Below are 18,703 nucleotides of genomic sequence, written 5' to 3'. Positions count from 1 at the left end.
TGTTTGGGGGACTATTCTACACCCTGCAGTGCCACTGGAGCGATATTGACTTTGACAATCCCAGCATCACTGCTGTGATGCCAGATACTGTACACTCATATAAATGAAACACACTTTTCAGTGTCACTTTCTATCGATGGACAGTCGGTGGGGGGTTGACAGATTGATCACCTCTACAATGGAAGTTGTAGCCAATCATTTGGACACAATGTTTTCTTCAGGCAGCATCCACTTCAAACAGCCTTAAATGGCCTTAAAGAAATTTTTAAAGGAAAGAAAAGCAAATAAGTCTGTATTCCTACCCACATGCGGATAAATACTGCTGATTTTCAAGTATTACCATGATGGTCATAAAAAACCTTATGACTCCCAGTACCTTGTCTTATAGAAATAAGCCGTTGATATGCCCATGGAATCAGTCAACATGTCATGTCAGTTAATGGATATTTCTGTCTCATCAAAATAGTTAACTGCCCAGGATGCTGATGAGGGTCTGAACGGTCTGGTGACCTACACCATTTTGGCAGGAGATCAGGGGCACTTCGTCATCAGTAACCGTACAGGTCGAATCACCATTGCTCCAGGAGTGACTCTGAGTGTCGGACGCTCATATGCTTTAACAGTCAGAGCATCTGATAACGCACCTGAGGCTGAAAGGAGGTCAGATGTTCTAGCATTTCTTCATAGTTTGATGTTGTCTATTTGTTATTACCAACAATGCTTTGCCTAACTTTTTTTTTTATCTATTTTTAGGAGTTCCATAACAACAGTATATATCGAGGTTCTGCCTCCTAATAACCAGAGTCCTCCACGCTTTCCACTGACAACCTACAACCTGGAGATCAGTGAGGCCATGAGGATAGGAGCCATCCTTCTTAATCTGCAGGTCAGATCACAAGAGCTACTGTATAACCTCATAGATGTTGATGCTCAAGGCAATATTCCTTTTCAATGCTTACAGTATTAAAAGTTCTTAATATCTTTCTTTATTACTTTTCCTCCTGACTTTTTTTTCCCTCCAGTAATACCACATTTCCAATGTTGTCATTTCATAGTGCTTTCCCTCTTGACCAAGGTGTATAGTATATATGTTTTCACAGATATAGAATGTGTTTTCCTAAATAAATAAAAGCCTTCCCCAACACACACACACACTATATATATATATATATATATATATATATATATATATATATATATATATATATATATGGAAATGTGGACTTTATTAACCTGTGTTGAAAAAGGGCAGAAGGGGGGTTGATTTTAGCTCACTTAATAATAAAATAAAATGGATACCATCCAAGTTTCCTGACTCTATTTCTGCATTTTTGTAGGCGATAGACCGTGAGCTAGATCCAATTACATACCGTATTCTGAGTGGCGATCCACAGCAGATGTTCAACCTTTCTCAAACGTAAGTGTCCAGGTAATACCCTATATATCATTTGAAGCTGCACTGTATTTGCATGATATTCTGTATTTTCCATCCCATTTAAAGGTAATGCTTAAGTTGCCTTGTTGGGAAGATATATTAGTAAATTTAGTTTTACTATCATTTATTGAACTTATATTTATTGAACAAAATATCCGGCAGTATATGTGCTGAACTAAGTACTTGGTATATATTCTGCTTGTTTAAAATTTCAAGTGGGATATACTGTAAAAAAAAATAAAAAATGGCAGAAAATATCGAACCAGTTTTTAGCTGCTTGTCTAATTACAGGTGCTTCCTGTGGCACTGCTTCTATTAAAACTCTCCACATGTCCTCCTTAAGTGCCAATGATTTACATTTTCACACAAAGTCTTGACCTGTTTGGCAATGATTTAACTAACGTGGTACATGTTTTTCTAGGCTGATTTACAAACTATTTTTAGCTGCCTTACTAAGAATGTTCCTTTAAAAACTAAACAGATCTCCCTGGAGATGACACACTAGTGGCTTTAGTGTGTCAGCATGAGAGTTGTGTTGTGTATGTGTAAAGCCTTGTTTTAAAAAGTAACTTGGAGTGTTTAATTGATGTTCTTAGCTATAAATTCCACTTGACGTTTAACAGTTTAAATGTCAAATGAATGTCAAACATTAAAGAGGCAAAATGCGTTATGACCATCCTTATAGCATGGCATAGCAGTAATATGGTCTATAGGGTTGTGTCTATAGGTTATGGTGAAGGGAAGTGCAGCTAGGTGGCGACCAGACTAAAGTAAATTATTAATTTATTAATGACATTTATTAATGAACTGTCTGTACTATGAGCAAAGGTAAAATATGTGAATGAAAAGCAATAAGCTTTGGGTTCTCCTCCTGAAAACAACTCAGAAAATGCAGTGGCCTTCTGAGATCTGAAATGCGAGACCGGCACGAATACACCGCCGTTCGTTTGTCTCTGTCTAACGTCAGCCCGCAGCCCAAATTGTAGTTTGCATGTTAACCTGTAGGGGCAGTGTGTCGGGAACTGGATATGAAAGCCTGCCGCTACCGGGTTCACTCTCTGGCAACGTTTACACTGTCAGGTAAATGTGACCCAATTCTGATTTTTTGCTCATATGTGACACATATCGGATATGTTCTATGTCCATGTAAACAGGAAAAAAATGCATGCATTCCAATATTTCGAGATCGGTTTCAGGCCTCCTTCATAGGTGGAAATAAATCATATATAAATCAGATATGTGCTAATGTGATTGTCGTGTAAACAGACAGATCGGATTTCCTGAGGCATTGCATTCTGTACGTCATTAAAACTGCGACTTCTTCGCGGTTTAATGACGTAATGTTATTCTCCGGTGGAAGTGCGTGTGGAATTATAACATCGCAGGTGACATTTAAAGGGAAGAGCACCCAGCCCCCCGCCCCCCTTTTTTTAATGCTTATTAGGGCTAAAAAAAATTAAGAAATCAGTATTTGGTGAATGAAGCATATGTACAGGCTACAATTATGACGTTTTTTTCTCCTCCGTTTTAAAACCATGGTGACGTTTCACGAACTTTGCATATATCGCAAAGTGTCAAGCATACTTCACCTCCGTCTATCTTGGCTAGTGTGTAGCGCAAGAACCTCCCTCTAAGTATGCGCAATGTTTCAGATGGCATGGCAAGTGTAAACACGTGTATCGGATATGAGTCATAGTTGAAAGAACGTGTAAACAAATCAGAATTGGGCATCGAGACCTGCAATGTAAACGTAGCCTCTGACTGCATAACGTCGGATTAAAGGAAGTTTTTTCGTGGTTTATGAAAAAATGCAACAATTTATTTTATTTTATTTTGCCTTTTTCCGCATTTCCCTATGTATAGCATGTGGGGTCATGGCATATATCCGGTCCTCCGAAGCGTAAAATAATCGTGAAGAAAACGCACTAGACGCTGTTTTCTTGCGTTAGTTGGGTTTTGAACGCTAAGAAAAAGCTGCATGCAACGTTTTTTTGATGCCGTATAAACGCGCAGCCGGACGAACACACGTCACCAAAGCCTGTGTGAACACTCTCATTGACTTCCATGTGTAGAAAACGCTCTGTGCCTGATCCGGGCTCACCGGACGCTACGAAAGCAAGAAAAACGCTCGATTTTAACGCCCATGTGAACAAGGCCTGAAGGTGTGAGATTGTGTTTATTAAGTAACGCATTTTGAGATGAATTAATGATTTTTTCATAGTTAATTAACAAGTATACCAGTGAAAACACCATTAAAATTCATTCAATAGTTTTTACATAATATGTGCACAAACAAAACAAAAATTCAACAACGAAACAAACAGACAAAAATTCCAAAATCAGACAAAAATTCGAAAATATAAAGTTACACTTTATATAAAAGGATCCTTTCGACAACAGAGCAATGAACACAGCCGTCTTTGACACTCTCCATAAGTCCAAAATCTGACGTGTTCTATGACTTATCTTATGTCCGATTATTTTTTTGCAAATTTTTTTTTTGTACAGACACTCCAAATTTACAGTAATTTTATTATGTAGAGATTGTGATATTTTAGGGTATTTCGGATATATTTAGGATATCATTTAATAGGATGTACATACATACATACATGTACATACAATTTACATACATGTAAATTAAAACAAAAATGGTTCTGGCAACTCATCCTAAGTAGGTATTTGATCTTTTTATTATCATACATTTTTTTTTGCAGATGTCAATAATACTGGAGTCGTATTATTATTATTATTATTATTATTATTATACCTGTAAACCCGTAGGCATGTGGGTTGGTCTGACCAGGAACAGAATTGTCTTTAGTAACATGGTATGAATGAGGAATGTTGGACTCCTAAATGCTTTCCTTATTACTTTCCTGTTTCCATGGCTTCCATATGAGCCCAGCTCTGCTCTAACGGTCATGGTGAAGTTATGCATAATGCCCTGCTGATTGTCTCAGCTGCTGCTGAATTCTTCTTCTCGCTAGCTTCACAGCCCTGAGGGAACAATGCTAGAGGGAGAGAAAGTGGTGAATGTGCTCTCACTGGAGCTTTGGAGTAGTGCCAGTAACAGCTGAAAATGAAGGACATGCGAGAATCGCTTTGTAGCCTAGGATGAACTCCGTGTGCAACCTGGGCATGTCAGCTTCACCAGCAGTCTCTGCACCTCTGTCTCATTTCATCTTCAGAGCTGTGCTGATCTCTCAGCACTCCTCGCTCTCCTTTATTCACAGCTCATTGCTGGAGATGTGCAAGTGGGACACTTCAGACAAGCAGCAGGAAGATGAAAAGAAGGAGAAAGTGAGAGAGAGCAAATACAGGATGGTGGAGGAAAAAAAAAAAAAATATATATATATATATATATATATATATATATATATATATATATATAAACCGGATTAAATATTAAAGAAATTCTGTACTGTTTGAGATAAACACAGAAATGTGAGAATGTAGTTAGGTGTAATGGCAGAATGCCCCAGCAAAAACAACTAAACTAAAGTATTTGTCTATTCATTGTGTTCTTCTCTTCTTTCCTGTATCCTTACTGGCCACAAATGGCATTCACATAAGATATATATTATAGACATACAGTAGGTTATATGAGGGAGAGGTATATATTATATATGAACTTGAGAAGTTGAGAAAAGTTGATAGACTACCATAAAAACAAAACATGCTTAAATTTTAAATACATGGGTCTTGGCCACTTTAACAACATTTTAATCACTGTTTTTATTTTATAGTGCGATTTTACAAGTCAGCAAGGACAGCTTTAATCTGTCATATCGAGGTCGTATGAGAAAATCTGGTTCTAGAGGGAATAAACTGATCTAGCTGTGAGTGCCAAGCATACAAAAATGCACACCAACACACACACACACACACACACACACACAGACAGAACACATAAACCACAGAACAGCACACCAGTTATCTCACTATCAGATTTTTCGTTATATATCTGATATCTCTGACAGCAGTGGTAACAAGATCCAGTCTGTCTGTCTTTCCACACAAATTCACCCTCTCTCTCTCTCCCTCCCTCTTCCTCGTTCTCGCTCTCACACACACCCACATTCACAGTTTATAAACCAGCAGAGATCCCACATACTCTTTAATCTGTTATCTCACTGCCCTGTTCCTGTTGGGTTTTTGTGAATGGTGCTGGTGAATGGGTAAAGCAGGTGATAGGATCCTTCCAGGTTACTGTGAGCACATTTGTGCAAGCTGAACACGTTTCGACCAGACAGAGCCTCCCCCATCCCGCTTCTACAGAATGCATAAATTTACATGAAGACATTAGAAAGGCTTATGATACTGCTGTTTTGTATGGAGATAGAGGTGAAGGACTCCAGGGCTCTGGGCTAGCTGTAGCACTCAGGGAGACTCCTGGTTTAACCGCCTAGTTCTGCCATTATTAGGCAGTTAACCAAGGCTGTATATGAGAGCATTGTCCCACAGTGCAGTGCTGATATTGCCTGGTCAGTAAATCATTCTATAAAGTGCTTTTCATGGTCATGCTGGGGGCCACTGACGTGCCCTACTGAGACTTTTATCAATGATGGTGTGTGTGAGTCCCCATTAACTGGCTGCTTTTAATTAGAAACCTAAAGAAGTAATGTTTACTGAGACCATTTAGTGATTCTGTCTGTGTGCAGTCAGCTCCAGAATTAATGGCAAGGATGGGTAAATAAAGATTGTAAAAATTGTCTTTGTATTTAATTAGCTTAACATCAAACTAGAAAAATGAGCGAAATCTAAATATTTACTCTCTCACTGACTGACTTTCCTTACCATTTACCCTGTACAGGGCTATAAGAGGCCTTGAGCCTATTCAGGGGACCTGGGTGGGGTGCCAATCCATTGCAGGGTACAAGCATGCACACACTAAAAAGAAATTTGAAAATGCTAGTTAGCCTAGTCCACATTTCTTTGGACACAGGTCACCAACCCAGCCTCCAAAATCCCCAGATCCAGATCCAATCAAGCACCCATGGGATGCAAAAGAAGCAGTCCAATCCACTGAGGCCCTACTCCGCAAAGCACAGCATTCAAAGGATTTGCTGCCAACATCCTAGTGCCAGGCACCACTGCACACCGGCTGAGGCCTTGTGAAGGTCCTCCCAAAACATCATAGCTGCCCTGTTGAACCCAAAACCTAGGTGGTTTAAATGTTTATGTAACACTTTTTAGAACCTTCTTTTTATATCAGGCCTTAAAACACTGCAGAAGACACAACGTATCAAAGACTCTTCCTCAACTTCAGCTCACCCAGCAAAGTTTACTGTAAGTGTGGCCTAGTTCAGGAGACTGGGGTGGCCGGGCCAAAAGCTTGATTTTATGGTCATTGAACCATGACCCAGTTGTAGCTTCCTGGCAGAGGCAGACAGAATTTTCTTTAATGTCTTCTGGTGCATAGAGTCCAATGATGGGGATTAGGTTCTTTTCTTCATTACCATTTTTTCGGTCCATGCCAAATACATTTTTAGTATTTGTTGCCACAAAGTTATTTTTATCTCTCATCTGACCATAAAAACTGATTACAGTTCTGGTCGTGTCTACTGGTCAGGCTTCCATTTGTGGATGAAAAGGACTTTCTTTGGGCACAGCATCCAAATTGCTTTAGGATGTCAATTTGCTGAATTTGATGTAAGCACACATTTTTTTGTAAAACTCTAACTTTAAACCTGTGAGAAAGCAGGCTCAATTTATCGACATTTAAATAAAATTATTAAAATATTTGTTAATCAAACAAACAAAAACTCCCACCAGATTTACAAACATTTTGGCAAGTCTAATTTTCATTGTGTTTATGTTGGTAAAATCCAAACACAGTAAATTACAGGAACATTCACAGTACAATTGATTTGAATTTAGTGATTAAAACTTCATAAAAGGAAAAGCTCACAGTGAGCTGATAGCATGAAAATTGGACAGCGTTTCTGAGAGGCAGACAGTTATTACATTTATTTTGTCTGCTATCTATGCCAATAAAATAATATTAGGCAGCATAACAGTACCTAAATAGGCTAAAATCTGGTTTGGAGAAAAGGTGTATTACAGTTGGTATGTATGAATTAAAATAAGGTAAAATCAATAGGACTTGATATAAACAGTGTACCCAGGTGATAATAACAATCCTTATGCATGTCACTCAGGGAAACTGCTGACTTTAATTGTTTTTATGTCCAAAGTATTGAAAGTGGAAAACCAGGAGGGAATGTGTTAAAAGGAAATCTGTTGACTTTGCAAAGAATGTTGATGATACTAGAGATTATACAGTTGTATACATTGTAGGTTGGGTCATATTACGCTCTCTAAATATCAGATTAAAGAGCGTAATAAAATCTGTTAAGTCCCTTAACAATCTTGGCAATGCATAAGCAGTTGTCAACTATACAGTACGCACAGATCAGCTGGCTCACCTTATATTAGGTAAAACACTCTTTTGTTCTAACTGATTAATTAGTCAAATTTTTTTAAATTTCTGTATTTATTTATTTTTTGATATTTGTAAATGACTTTAACAGGAAACGACATGGTTTCACCATGTTTTTGTTTACTCACTTTCACTCATCATCTAGGCTTAGGGTACACTCTGGACAGGGTGCCAATCCATCGCAGGGCACACACACATACTCACATGCTTATTCACACACTACGGGCAATTTGTGAACGCCAATTAGCCTAACCTGCATATCTTTGGACTCTGGGAGGAAACCAGACTACCCAGAGGAAACTCACCAAGCACGGGGAAGAACATGCAAACTCCATGCACACAGAGACGGGAATCAAGCCTGGCCGAGATTTGAACCCAGACCCTGGAGGTGCAAGGCGACACTGCTAACCACTTCCCCTTTGTGCCGCCTGTTTTTGTTTAACCTATACAAAAAATTAATTAATTAATATTAGATGGATTTTTCATAAATCATGAATATATTTCTGAATGCGCCTGCAAGATCTTACAAATAAATTTGTTTATGTCCAACTAGATAAATAAGGCAAAATGTTGAGTGAATATGGAGCTGACAGACAAACAATACTTTAAAGAACAGACAAAGCAACATTTTGGCTTGAGAGCAAGTTTTACATTATCCAATGCGGCAGACTGTTTGTAATATTAATGTATACAGTAAATAAATGCAATTTTTGTTCGAAAATACAGCTTGTCTGATTAAGCAGCTGCCAAAAAACTGCTGCTAAAATAGATGGGGAAAAAAAGTTATTTATACAAATTAAACATCATAGACAAGTTGTTCCAAGAAAATAAAACAAGAACAAAGCAATTAGAAAATTTCAAACAAGAAAAATAACAAAGGAAAATAAGACCACCCGTTTGCCCGAGCAGTCTGTGTTTTATCAACTGGTCAAAGCAAAATAAAAATCATTTAAGACAGATATTCTTAACGTTCTGAGGCTTAAATGTGCTCTTGTGAGAACATGCCTCCCCATTGTATTGTCTATATATCCTTGTGCAATGCTTATATTAGACCGTTATAAAGGTGTAATTCCTTTGACAAACTTTTTTTTTCTGTTTGAAGATAATAAAAGAAGTGCTTAAAAGTGTTTTAAGTGCAATACATATAAATGTTTACTAATGTGTGCTTCTTAATTTAAAAGTACACATGCTTCTTGGCACAAATCCTACTGTTCAGGGGATCATGGTGTATACTGTATGACCTGTGGTGAAACTGTGTGTGCGTTTCTGTCTTTCTGTTCAGTATAGGCCTACTGATGTTAGCGAAGGCATTGGACAGAGAGACCACTGATCAGTACTGGCTCATTGTGACGGCCTCTGATGGACAACCAGGAGGGGTAAAACTCCCGCTATGTTATAATTTAATACATTTCTTAGAATGCTATATTATTTTCATCACTTCAGACAAACCTTGTAAGTTTAGTCCTTGTAATCTGACGTTGTGGACATTTACTATTTACAGCATTTTTTATATTTTACTTCCAAAGAGCCAGAATTTCCTGGATATTTAAATGTAGTCTTGGGAACTAATCCTAGTTCTCCAGGCTTTCTGAAGGTGTTTGCCATGGACGAGAGGGGAAATGAGGTTGCTCATTTCCTCCCCATCACTAGGGGGCTCCCACATTAAGGCTACTACCACTTAGTCAGGAGGGCCAAAGACTATCGCGTGTTTCCTCTGAACCACGTGTGGCCGCATATTTTCGAACCGCTGGGGGGGGGCGTAACACACTCTGAGGACAGCGCTATCTGCTCCTTCCACTTCCGTGAGCTCACAGACGCCCCTGATAGAGCCATGATTAATGTGGGAGCACTAAGTACCTCTCATTCCTCCCCTCTGAGAGAGCTCGGCCAATCAGCTTTCTCTAGACCTCCAGCTGCGAGCGGTCACAGCATTCACTCGGAGGCCCGCTGTGACTGATTTTTTAAATATATGTATCTTTGTAGTCTATTACAGTAAAACAGTTGTTTGCATTTCTTTAATCTACGTTATTTAATTAAATTTAGTATAAAGAACTGAGCAGTGGCTCAGGACTTTTCTGCAGTACTGTGTGACACCTTGCTTCAACATACAGTAAAAAGGTTACTTCACTCAAATATACATAACTAAATATTGAATTAAAGACTATTTTGTAGCTAATGGTTATAATCCAATTTTTATAATGTGTCTTATATATATATATATATATATATATATATATATATATATATATCAGATGTAACATGCGGTCGGCATGTATATCCACATTAGGTGTTAGAGCTGCGTGTAAGGCACATTTGCACACATCCACTCTGCACAAATGCATACGAAAAAAAGGTACATTGCTTCATGTGCTTCACTTCTTACTTTAATGCCCCCTTTACTCCGGGATATGGTCAGTCTGAACCCATTAGACCACATGACCTTTTTCCGTTGTTCCAAAGTCTAATCTTTATGCACTCTTTATGCTCTCCCGTAAGTTCCAAATTTTCCTAAATAGCCTTATTAACAAGTGGTTTCCTTATGACTACACAGCTGTTTAGTGGAAATGCTCCTTTCACTGCTGAATTCTTACCATGCAAATTCACCAAGTTTTTAAGTGATTTTCATTTATGATTTTTTTTCTGACCACATTTAATCTGCAAAGTTGATGGTTTAGCACTATCCTTCCAGGATTTGATAATGATAATGATAATATATATATAATTTTTACTTTAACTCTGCTGAAAAGTGTCTACTTACAGCAAATATCTGTAGTTTGACATAAATTAATTTGTTGCATAGAAAAAGTGGTGTAAAGTAATCAAAGCAGGAATTTTTACACCTAATTGTGTGACTTGCCTTTCCTTAGAGGGAGAGAGAGAGAGGTTTTACTATGGAAAAGGCTACTGTGAGCTAATAAAAGCCATGTACTTTTGATACTTAAATGAATTTAAAGGTGAGTACTTTGGTACTTTTGCTCAAGTACACAAGTACGTAAATGCAGAACTTCTACTTTTACTTGCGCAATATTTGCCCTAGGAATCTCTACTTTTACTCAAGTACTGGATTTGTGTACTTTGCTCTCCTTTGCTTATACTGTAGGTTGGCTAGCGGTCACCTATACACTTCATTAAATGTGAACGCGTTTGCTGCCAAGCACTGATAACCAAATAAAAATCTTTTCATTTAATCACTTGACTTAATGGGGCAGTTTCTCAAAGCTGCTTATGCTCCACATTATGCTTTCTCTCTCTCTCTCTCTCTGCCTCTCTTTATGTCTTCTCGCTCCATACCTTGTCCCTCCCTCTCTCTCTCTCTCTCTCTTCCTCTCTCTCTCTTTCTTTGTGCATCTGTTTCATTCTTCTCTATATTACAAACGATTATAGTCAGCTTAATTTGTTTTTTCACATCCATATGATACACACACTCACTCACACACACACATGCACACACACACACACACACACACACACACACACACACACAGTATCCATGAAATCCAAGCCTGGATAATTTTAACACTCTTTTGATTCACTTAGAATTTTCAAAGGTGTCAGCCATCCGTTATATGTCTCTTAAAAAAAGAGAGATTAAATGTAAATCCAGGTGCTTAAATGCACTTAGCTTTAAAAGTGTGCATGCTCAGCTTTTATCTGCTCCATATTTCAAAGAGAAATTCGGTGGGAAAGAGGTGGTATGTGTTTATTCCGAATAAATATCAGCAGCTCATTTATCGAGACTGTTTGTAATGGATGTCGTAGCACACCTGCTGGACTGTAATCAGGCCAATGCTTCAACTATTATCAGCAGCATAATTACCATTGAAAGGGACAAGCGCCAGTCCTGACACAAAATAGGCCACTGACAGAGGTATCAAATTGTGACACGCACACACACCGCAAAAACACACACGTGCATACATAGGCTTTCAATGTGTGTGCTGTACCTGACTATTCTCTGACACAGTGTACTTTTAATCACTATCTACTTTTGGAAATGCATAGACAGAAAAAGAGGGAAAACCTGTTAGAATAGTTAATGGTAGAAAACAAACAAGAATGCTTTTACTTCAGGAACTCAATACTACATCCAAAAGCTAATGGATTTTTCACTCGATTGGAAAAAGCAGCAATACAATGTTAATGGTGCTGATGTCTAAAGGAGAAAAATCAAATAAGAGGCTCTTTTCTCTTTTTGTGAATATTGTGAAGAGCATGGATGCGAACCAAAGATTTTATGGATTAGTGGTCTAATCCTCTCACATATTTTCTATTTACGGTACATATTTTTTTATTACTAACATACTCAATAGTGAAACCCACACAGTCCGCATTACCAAGTTGCATCTGGGTAGTCAACCTCCAAAACTCACTTAGGCTACCAAAACACATCATACATGTCTAAACATAAGTTAGTTTGATTATAACAATGGCAATAATTCTCACTCATGAACCATGTCTCCTGTCACTCATAAAACATTGACCTTAAGAACACTAACAGAAAGGAGCATTACATGATTTATTAGCTAAATCGTTGAACTTTGAGTGGTTTATGATGTAAACCAGATTAAGTAGATTAAGAATGACACTTCTTCTTTCATTGACTGTATGAAGGTATACACAGATCAACCAGAAAATCCAATGTAGTGCAAATCAGGGGAAATCAGTGCTGGTGATGATAGAAAGGCACCAAAAGAGAAACTGCGCCACAGCCCGCCAAGCACGGGACCCAGCAAGCAAAGAACCCAAGGCTGCCGACATTGCATTCAAACTCCCCAGCTCCCAATCCAAACAGGCAACCATGACATACACTGGACAAGCCAATCAGACCCATGGAGGCTCCACCCAGCAACTCACAGCATCCAACGGATCCGCTGGCAACTTTCTTGTACCAGACACCTTAGGATACCCCCAGAGGTCTTGTTGAGTCATTCTCAGAGATGCCCAGGTGGCACATCAGGAACCGACACAATACTGGGCTTAATGTTCTGTTTTGCAGTGTTATGGCCTATCAGTAAATGTTGCTTTTATGTCCTTTATTTTTTGTATGTCTTTGTTTGAAAAAAAGAAATATCCTGAAATTTCAGGGCTGCATTGCAGTAAAATATAATATAATAATCTCTCTCTCTCTCACTGTCTCTCTCGCTCTCTCTCTCTCTCTCTCTCTCTCTCTCTCACACACACACACACACACCTATCAACATTATGTATTGTGCAATCACTACTGTAAACTACTGTAGGAATTATAGGGCTCCCAATTCCCTGCATTAGATCACATTTTGACATCTTAAAATGTATTTTCTAAAATGTCCAACCTTGGCAGCCTTCAGGAGAAGTGTCTCCCCACCCTGCATTCATGTCATCCAGTCAGGACATCTGGACACCATGTGGATGGTGGTCAAAATCATTCCACCTCCATACGGAGAAAAAGTCCTATATGAGTTTTAGCAAAAGGAAAGTGTAGAGGCAGAAACAGACCTATCATCCCGACATATGCTGCATTAGAGTGGTTGAATGTCAAATTATACCAAATAGGAAAGAAGGTAGGGGAATTTGCCCTTTAACCATGAGTATGCAGGTCATCCAGGGAGTCTCTGCATTATAGGGGCATGGTGGGCTGACAATTTAGCTCTGTCATTTCACGCATCGAAGGTGGAAGATTTGAATCTTGCCTCAAGAGTGGGTATGAAACATTTGCATGTTTTCCTCATGCCTGGTGGGTTTCCTCTGATACTCTGGGTGTACAGTACCTCACCTTGCGCCCTAAGTTCTCTGATACAGGCTCCAGGGCTTCCACAACTCTAGACAGTATAAGTGGTATGAATGATGGATGGATGTATTGTAAAAGCCAATAAGTGGGTTATGGACAGTGGTAAACATATTGTGAAGTTAAGCTCCTCTCTAGCCTGGGACTTCAGCAGGTGCTCTGTGTTAAAGCACATTGTTTTCTCTGTTTTGTGGTTTGGCTTCCATTCTCTTTACTCTCTAAAATATAGTACATACAATAAATTAAAAAAATGTAAAAAATTTTAGGTAGTATGATGTAACTTCTTATACTCTTTTATGTAATGTAAAGCACTTTGACCCTAATTTCCTTGAACTTTTATTACATTAGTAACAATGTATGGGAGGCAACCTTTGAATCCTATGTTCAGTTTTAAAAAATGATCAATATATTTCCAAACGGCAGTAAAAATTTAAACATTTTGCATTGTAATATGTATTTCAACCACCATTAAAGATGCATATCCCAGCTGTGGTTTTGCTGGAAAACTCATACTGTTGACGCAGGTAGAGACCGCTGCAGATGTGGTGGCACCCTTACACTGACCTCCCTTACAACATGATCCAAAATTGTGTCCCTTGTCCATTCAGGGACCACTGCTCTTGGTCTTCCTCTCCTTTGTCCTCCACACATTCTTCCTCTCTTGACATTCTTTTTTTCCTAACCAACCAGTTTTTATTGATCCATGTTTCCAAGCAAACTAATTCCGAACCCATCCAATTTTGTAATTTGAATAAAAACAGGGTTAGATGAGTAGGCTTTTACATGACATTCCTCTTAACTGTGTTTTAATAGGAAGACTGCTAAGGAGCGACACAAAATCAAAGGTTTTGGAAAAAGAAAAAATTCTATATATGTGTGTACTTTGAAGAATTTGTGAAAAAATTATTTTGGGGTATGTAAGATGAGTAATAGAACATAGAAGTTTGTCTGTTTGTTTATGCCAGTGGTTCTCAAACATTTTCTGTCATTCCCCACTTAAGGGGGTGGGCGAATTTTCAAGCCCCACTTGTCAACAAAATGATAACGAAAACGGCCAAGTTTACTATTTATTGAAAAATCAATTTCTAAACCAGTAAGATCAAATAACACCAAGTTCAAAACAGATAAAATACACGTGCAATTGTTATAACAGGCTTACTTTGTCACTTACCTAGAGCTTACTTTCAAAGAAGTCGAGTGGCTTATTAACGTGAGTGGGGTATGTTGTCTCTAAGTGTCTTCCTACTTTGTCTCATGCTGTCTGCTGCCAGCGGTTTAAGATACAAAACACACACGGGTCTCTCCTCTGCCCCCACCATCCCCACCGTGAATCCAAGCGCAACATACAGTAGGCTTCATCATGTTTTCCTTTCGGCTGGATTTTTGGTTGATTAGGCTGATAGTGCTGAATCACCTGCTTTTTTGTTGTCCATGTAACAAATGTATCCATTGATGTTTTTATGCTCACTACATACAGTACGCTACTGTGTTATGATCTAAAATGCCCCCCCCCCCCCCCCCCCCCCCCGCAGATTGCCCATCTAAATTCATAGGTTTATGGTTTACAAATTACAAATTATAACAAATGAATTTAATTATAAAGTAAGCAATATAAAAAAAAGGTTGTATAGGGGGGAAATATATAAATTATATATTTCTTTCATATTCAACATGTATATTTTTATATTGCTTATTTTATAATAAAATCATTTCCTGTAATTTTTTTGCAATCCGTGGCAGGGGGGCATTTTAGCTCATAACACGTGTTTGTGTCCGCGGTAAAGTTAGTTTGATATTCGCATCTCCGAATTCAATAGCTGCGTAAATAAACTAATAAGATACCCAGATATATTTCCTCTCTATATCGTCTTTAAGCTACATCCGCCTTAAATTATACATGTTTAAAAGCATAAACACCATTATTCTCTACGGCGCAACGAATGATTTAGGGATCATCGCAAAAAGCCGCACAGCAACAAAAAGCGTAGAACGATATTGATCTTCCCTTCTGTTCAGCGCCTGAAGGATCAAAAAGCTACTTTGTTACCACACTGGAAACTAGAAATGCCAGACTAGTACTGCCTGATAAAATACAGAAACATCAGCATACACATTGGAATAAATGAAATTAAATATATAATACCGAATGTTTCCTTATATATAGTTCCTCTGCAAATAACATGCCGACGTTAAACCGTTATTGTTGGACTATGGTTCCACTTTTTCTCTGATGTTATTTTAATTTACTTGTATTTATGATCCATTTCTTTGTGTGTCATTATTTAGTTTCGAGTGTCCGATAAAGAAAATAAAGATTAAATAAATCAATTAAGAAAAGCATGAATTAGAATAGGTACTTTCCTATTATTTTCCACTAATTTCCTCCCGTTCATTGCGCCCCACCTGTCATGTCTGTATTCCCCACTAGTGGGGCACGCCCCACACTTTGAGAACCACTGGTTTATGCACACGTCATGTAAAAACTACTGAACACATTTTAATGGGGCTTTTACAGGTGGATTTGGATGAGCTTGGAGTAACATAAAGGCTTTATTTAATCAACATCAGCCCACATGAAAAGATATGCTAATTTAACATTTAAATGGAAAATATCCTTATATCATAAAAAATTTACTTTGAAAAAAAAAATAATAATTCTTCTCAATATTCAAGAGATGGCGCTGTACATTAAAAAAAAAAAACACGCTTAATCGTGTAATTAAATTTGTGGGCACATATAATATACTAGCATATGCTGTATTTTTGTTTGGTTACTATAAAAGTGCAATTTTTTTTTTTTTTATTATTATTAGTTTTGAAAACAGTGTCTTGTGTGTTGTTTTGCAGGTGGTGAAATATAAGTGAGAAAGGAGTTCATGAATCTTGGGGGGGAAAATTTCCCTAAATGCATTTCAAGTATAAGCACTGAAAAATGATTCACAGTTTGGTCCACATAGACTTATGTTTCGTTGACTGTGTGAAGAGTTTTGACACTGTGGCTACAGTTTTGAACAGAGCATGTTAGCAATTGGAGAAATTATAGGGGAAAGCGTGACTTGTGTGTAAATTCACACAATGTGTAATGTATAGTAATTTTGATTTGTCACAGATCATTTTTAAAAAAAGTGCTTGTGTGTGAAAATGAAAATATGTACTCTACCTGGCCCAAGAAATGTTGCCATTTCAGAAGAGTCAAATTACTGGGCTGCACCAAACAAACAAACAAACAAACAAAAACTTTCTTGAACTGCGTTAAGAATCCTTCAACACATTATTAAAACCTGGAAGGTTAATGCTGAACCATCAACTTTGGGGAAGAAATGTGGTGAATGGAGATCACTTAAACACTTGTGTATGGTTTTGTATGTGATGAATAAAATTTGAATTAAAATTTGAAGCGATACACCCCTCACACATATTGGCCACTGGGGGTAGTGTTATCTGGGTTTGCTTTTGTTGGTCAGGTAAACCATATCAGTAAACCTTTATAAAGACTCTTCCTGTGTTCCTAACTCATACTCTTTTTACTTGCAGATTTCGACAGCTACTGTCAGTATTGTGGTCACAGACGTCAATGACAATGACCCATCCTTTGACCTCATATTGCCTAGGAACTTAAGCGTCTTGGAGGAGAGGGCCAATTTGTCTGTGGGTCAAGTCCGAGTAAGTAGCCCCAAGGCATCGCACATTCACTACACTCATTGCATGGTTCAGTGTATAGTTTTACATGAATGCACTAGCTTTTTATTCCCCATGCATTTTTATCGGTTTATTTAATTTAAAATTCAGTTTGAGCTTCTTAAATAGTGATGCATTTATTATTTTCCAATTAAGCCTTAGTAAATTAAAATGATTATTCGCCCTAAAGCTTGTCCATAATGACTAGTTCTGTTCCACCCAATCGAGCAGGGAGGACTTTTAAGTACTGCTGTAGATTAATCATGCTATGCTTGGTTAGAGCTATAATCAATAGAAGAAGCATAAAACTATTATTTGTAATGTTGCTTCTTTATTTGTTTTGACAGCAAGAATATATATATATATATATATATATATATATATATATATATATATATATATATATATATTAATATATTTTCTTTTAATTTTAACAGTTACAACAGGGTTATACCAATTTATTTTAAGCAGAATTTTTAAATGATTTCATAGGTAGGGTGTGCATTATTAATTGAGTTATGTATGTGTGTATATCAATGTAGCGTGATCAAAAGGGTTCAATTGATTGGCCATTGCAGAACATTTCACTACTTTGCCATAAAGGTCTTACAGGTATATTTGCACTAGTGGCTCAGTGTAGGTGTTCTGCCTGCCATACAAAAAGCCTCCGAGTGTGTTATGCCGCCCCCAACGGTGCGTGAGCAAGTAGTTCGCAAAAGATGCAGTCGGCTGGCGTCACGTGGTTCGGAGGAAACACGTGATAGTCTTCGGCCTTCCCAACTGAGTGGTCGTAGTAGCCTTAATGTAGGAGCCGCCTAGTGACGGGGAGGAATTGGATACAACTAAATTAGGGAGAAAATGGGGGATTTTTAAAAAAATAATTTTTAAAAAAGTAAACACATGTCTCAGAGCTCCTCCAAAATGTGCATTTGATAATTTGATCTCTGTTTCACTCCTCTTTTGAATGCTTTGTTTCAGTGTCTGTGTAAATGAGCTACTGTAGTGCTAAGCCATGCCCCAGCAGAGAACAGTGGTGCTGAGCAATTCGCTAGGGGAGAGTATCTCCTTATATGCAGTCACATTAGTAGTAAAAACTAATTTTCTTGTATAAGCCCTGGCTAATGAAAAATGAAAACAGGGCATGTTGTCTCATGTTTTTTTTTTTGTACAAAAACACATTGGAGACCCATCTGAATGTCTAAAACAAATGACTGAAATATTACATTTTGCATTATACTGTAGCTCCCAGCAAGACTTGCTGCTTGTAGTATTTTAAAGGATTTTGCTTTTGAAGTATTCTATGGTCATTGTTCATCTGTAGTGTCAGGTGGCATTTAAAGTTGGCTGAATTTGACTAAGGCGGCACGGTGGTGTAGTGGTT

General features: G+C 37.9%; 1 protein-coding gene across 1 annotated transcript in view; it reads left to right on the top strand.

The window, feature by feature from the left end:
* Positions 1 to 18,703, top strand: part of pcdh15a (protocadherin-related 15a) — a 232,779-nt gene that overhangs the window by 123,219 nt on the left and 90,857 nt on the right. The window contains exons 15-19 of the mRNA XM_053502509.1: positions 467 to 660; positions 754 to 886; positions 1,338 to 1,417; positions 9,163 to 9,256; positions 17,179 to 17,307. Of these exons, the coding sequence (XP_053358484.1) occupies positions 467 to 660; positions 754 to 886; positions 1,338 to 1,417; positions 9,163 to 9,256; positions 17,179 to 17,307 (630 nt within the window). The remainder of the gene's footprint in view (positions 1 to 466; positions 661 to 753; positions 887 to 1,337; positions 1,418 to 9,162; positions 9,257 to 17,178; positions 17,308 to 18,703) is intronic.

The sequence above is a fragment of the Clarias gariepinus genome, chromosome 8 (assembly GCF_024256425.1).
Source record: "Clarias gariepinus isolate MV-2021 ecotype Netherlands chromosome 8, CGAR_prim_01v2, whole genome shotgun sequence".
Classification (NCBI taxonomy): domain Eukaryota; kingdom Metazoa; phylum Chordata; class Actinopteri; order Siluriformes; family Clariidae; genus Clarias; species Clarias gariepinus.
This window is presented reverse-complemented; position numbering and strand designations above follow the sequence as displayed.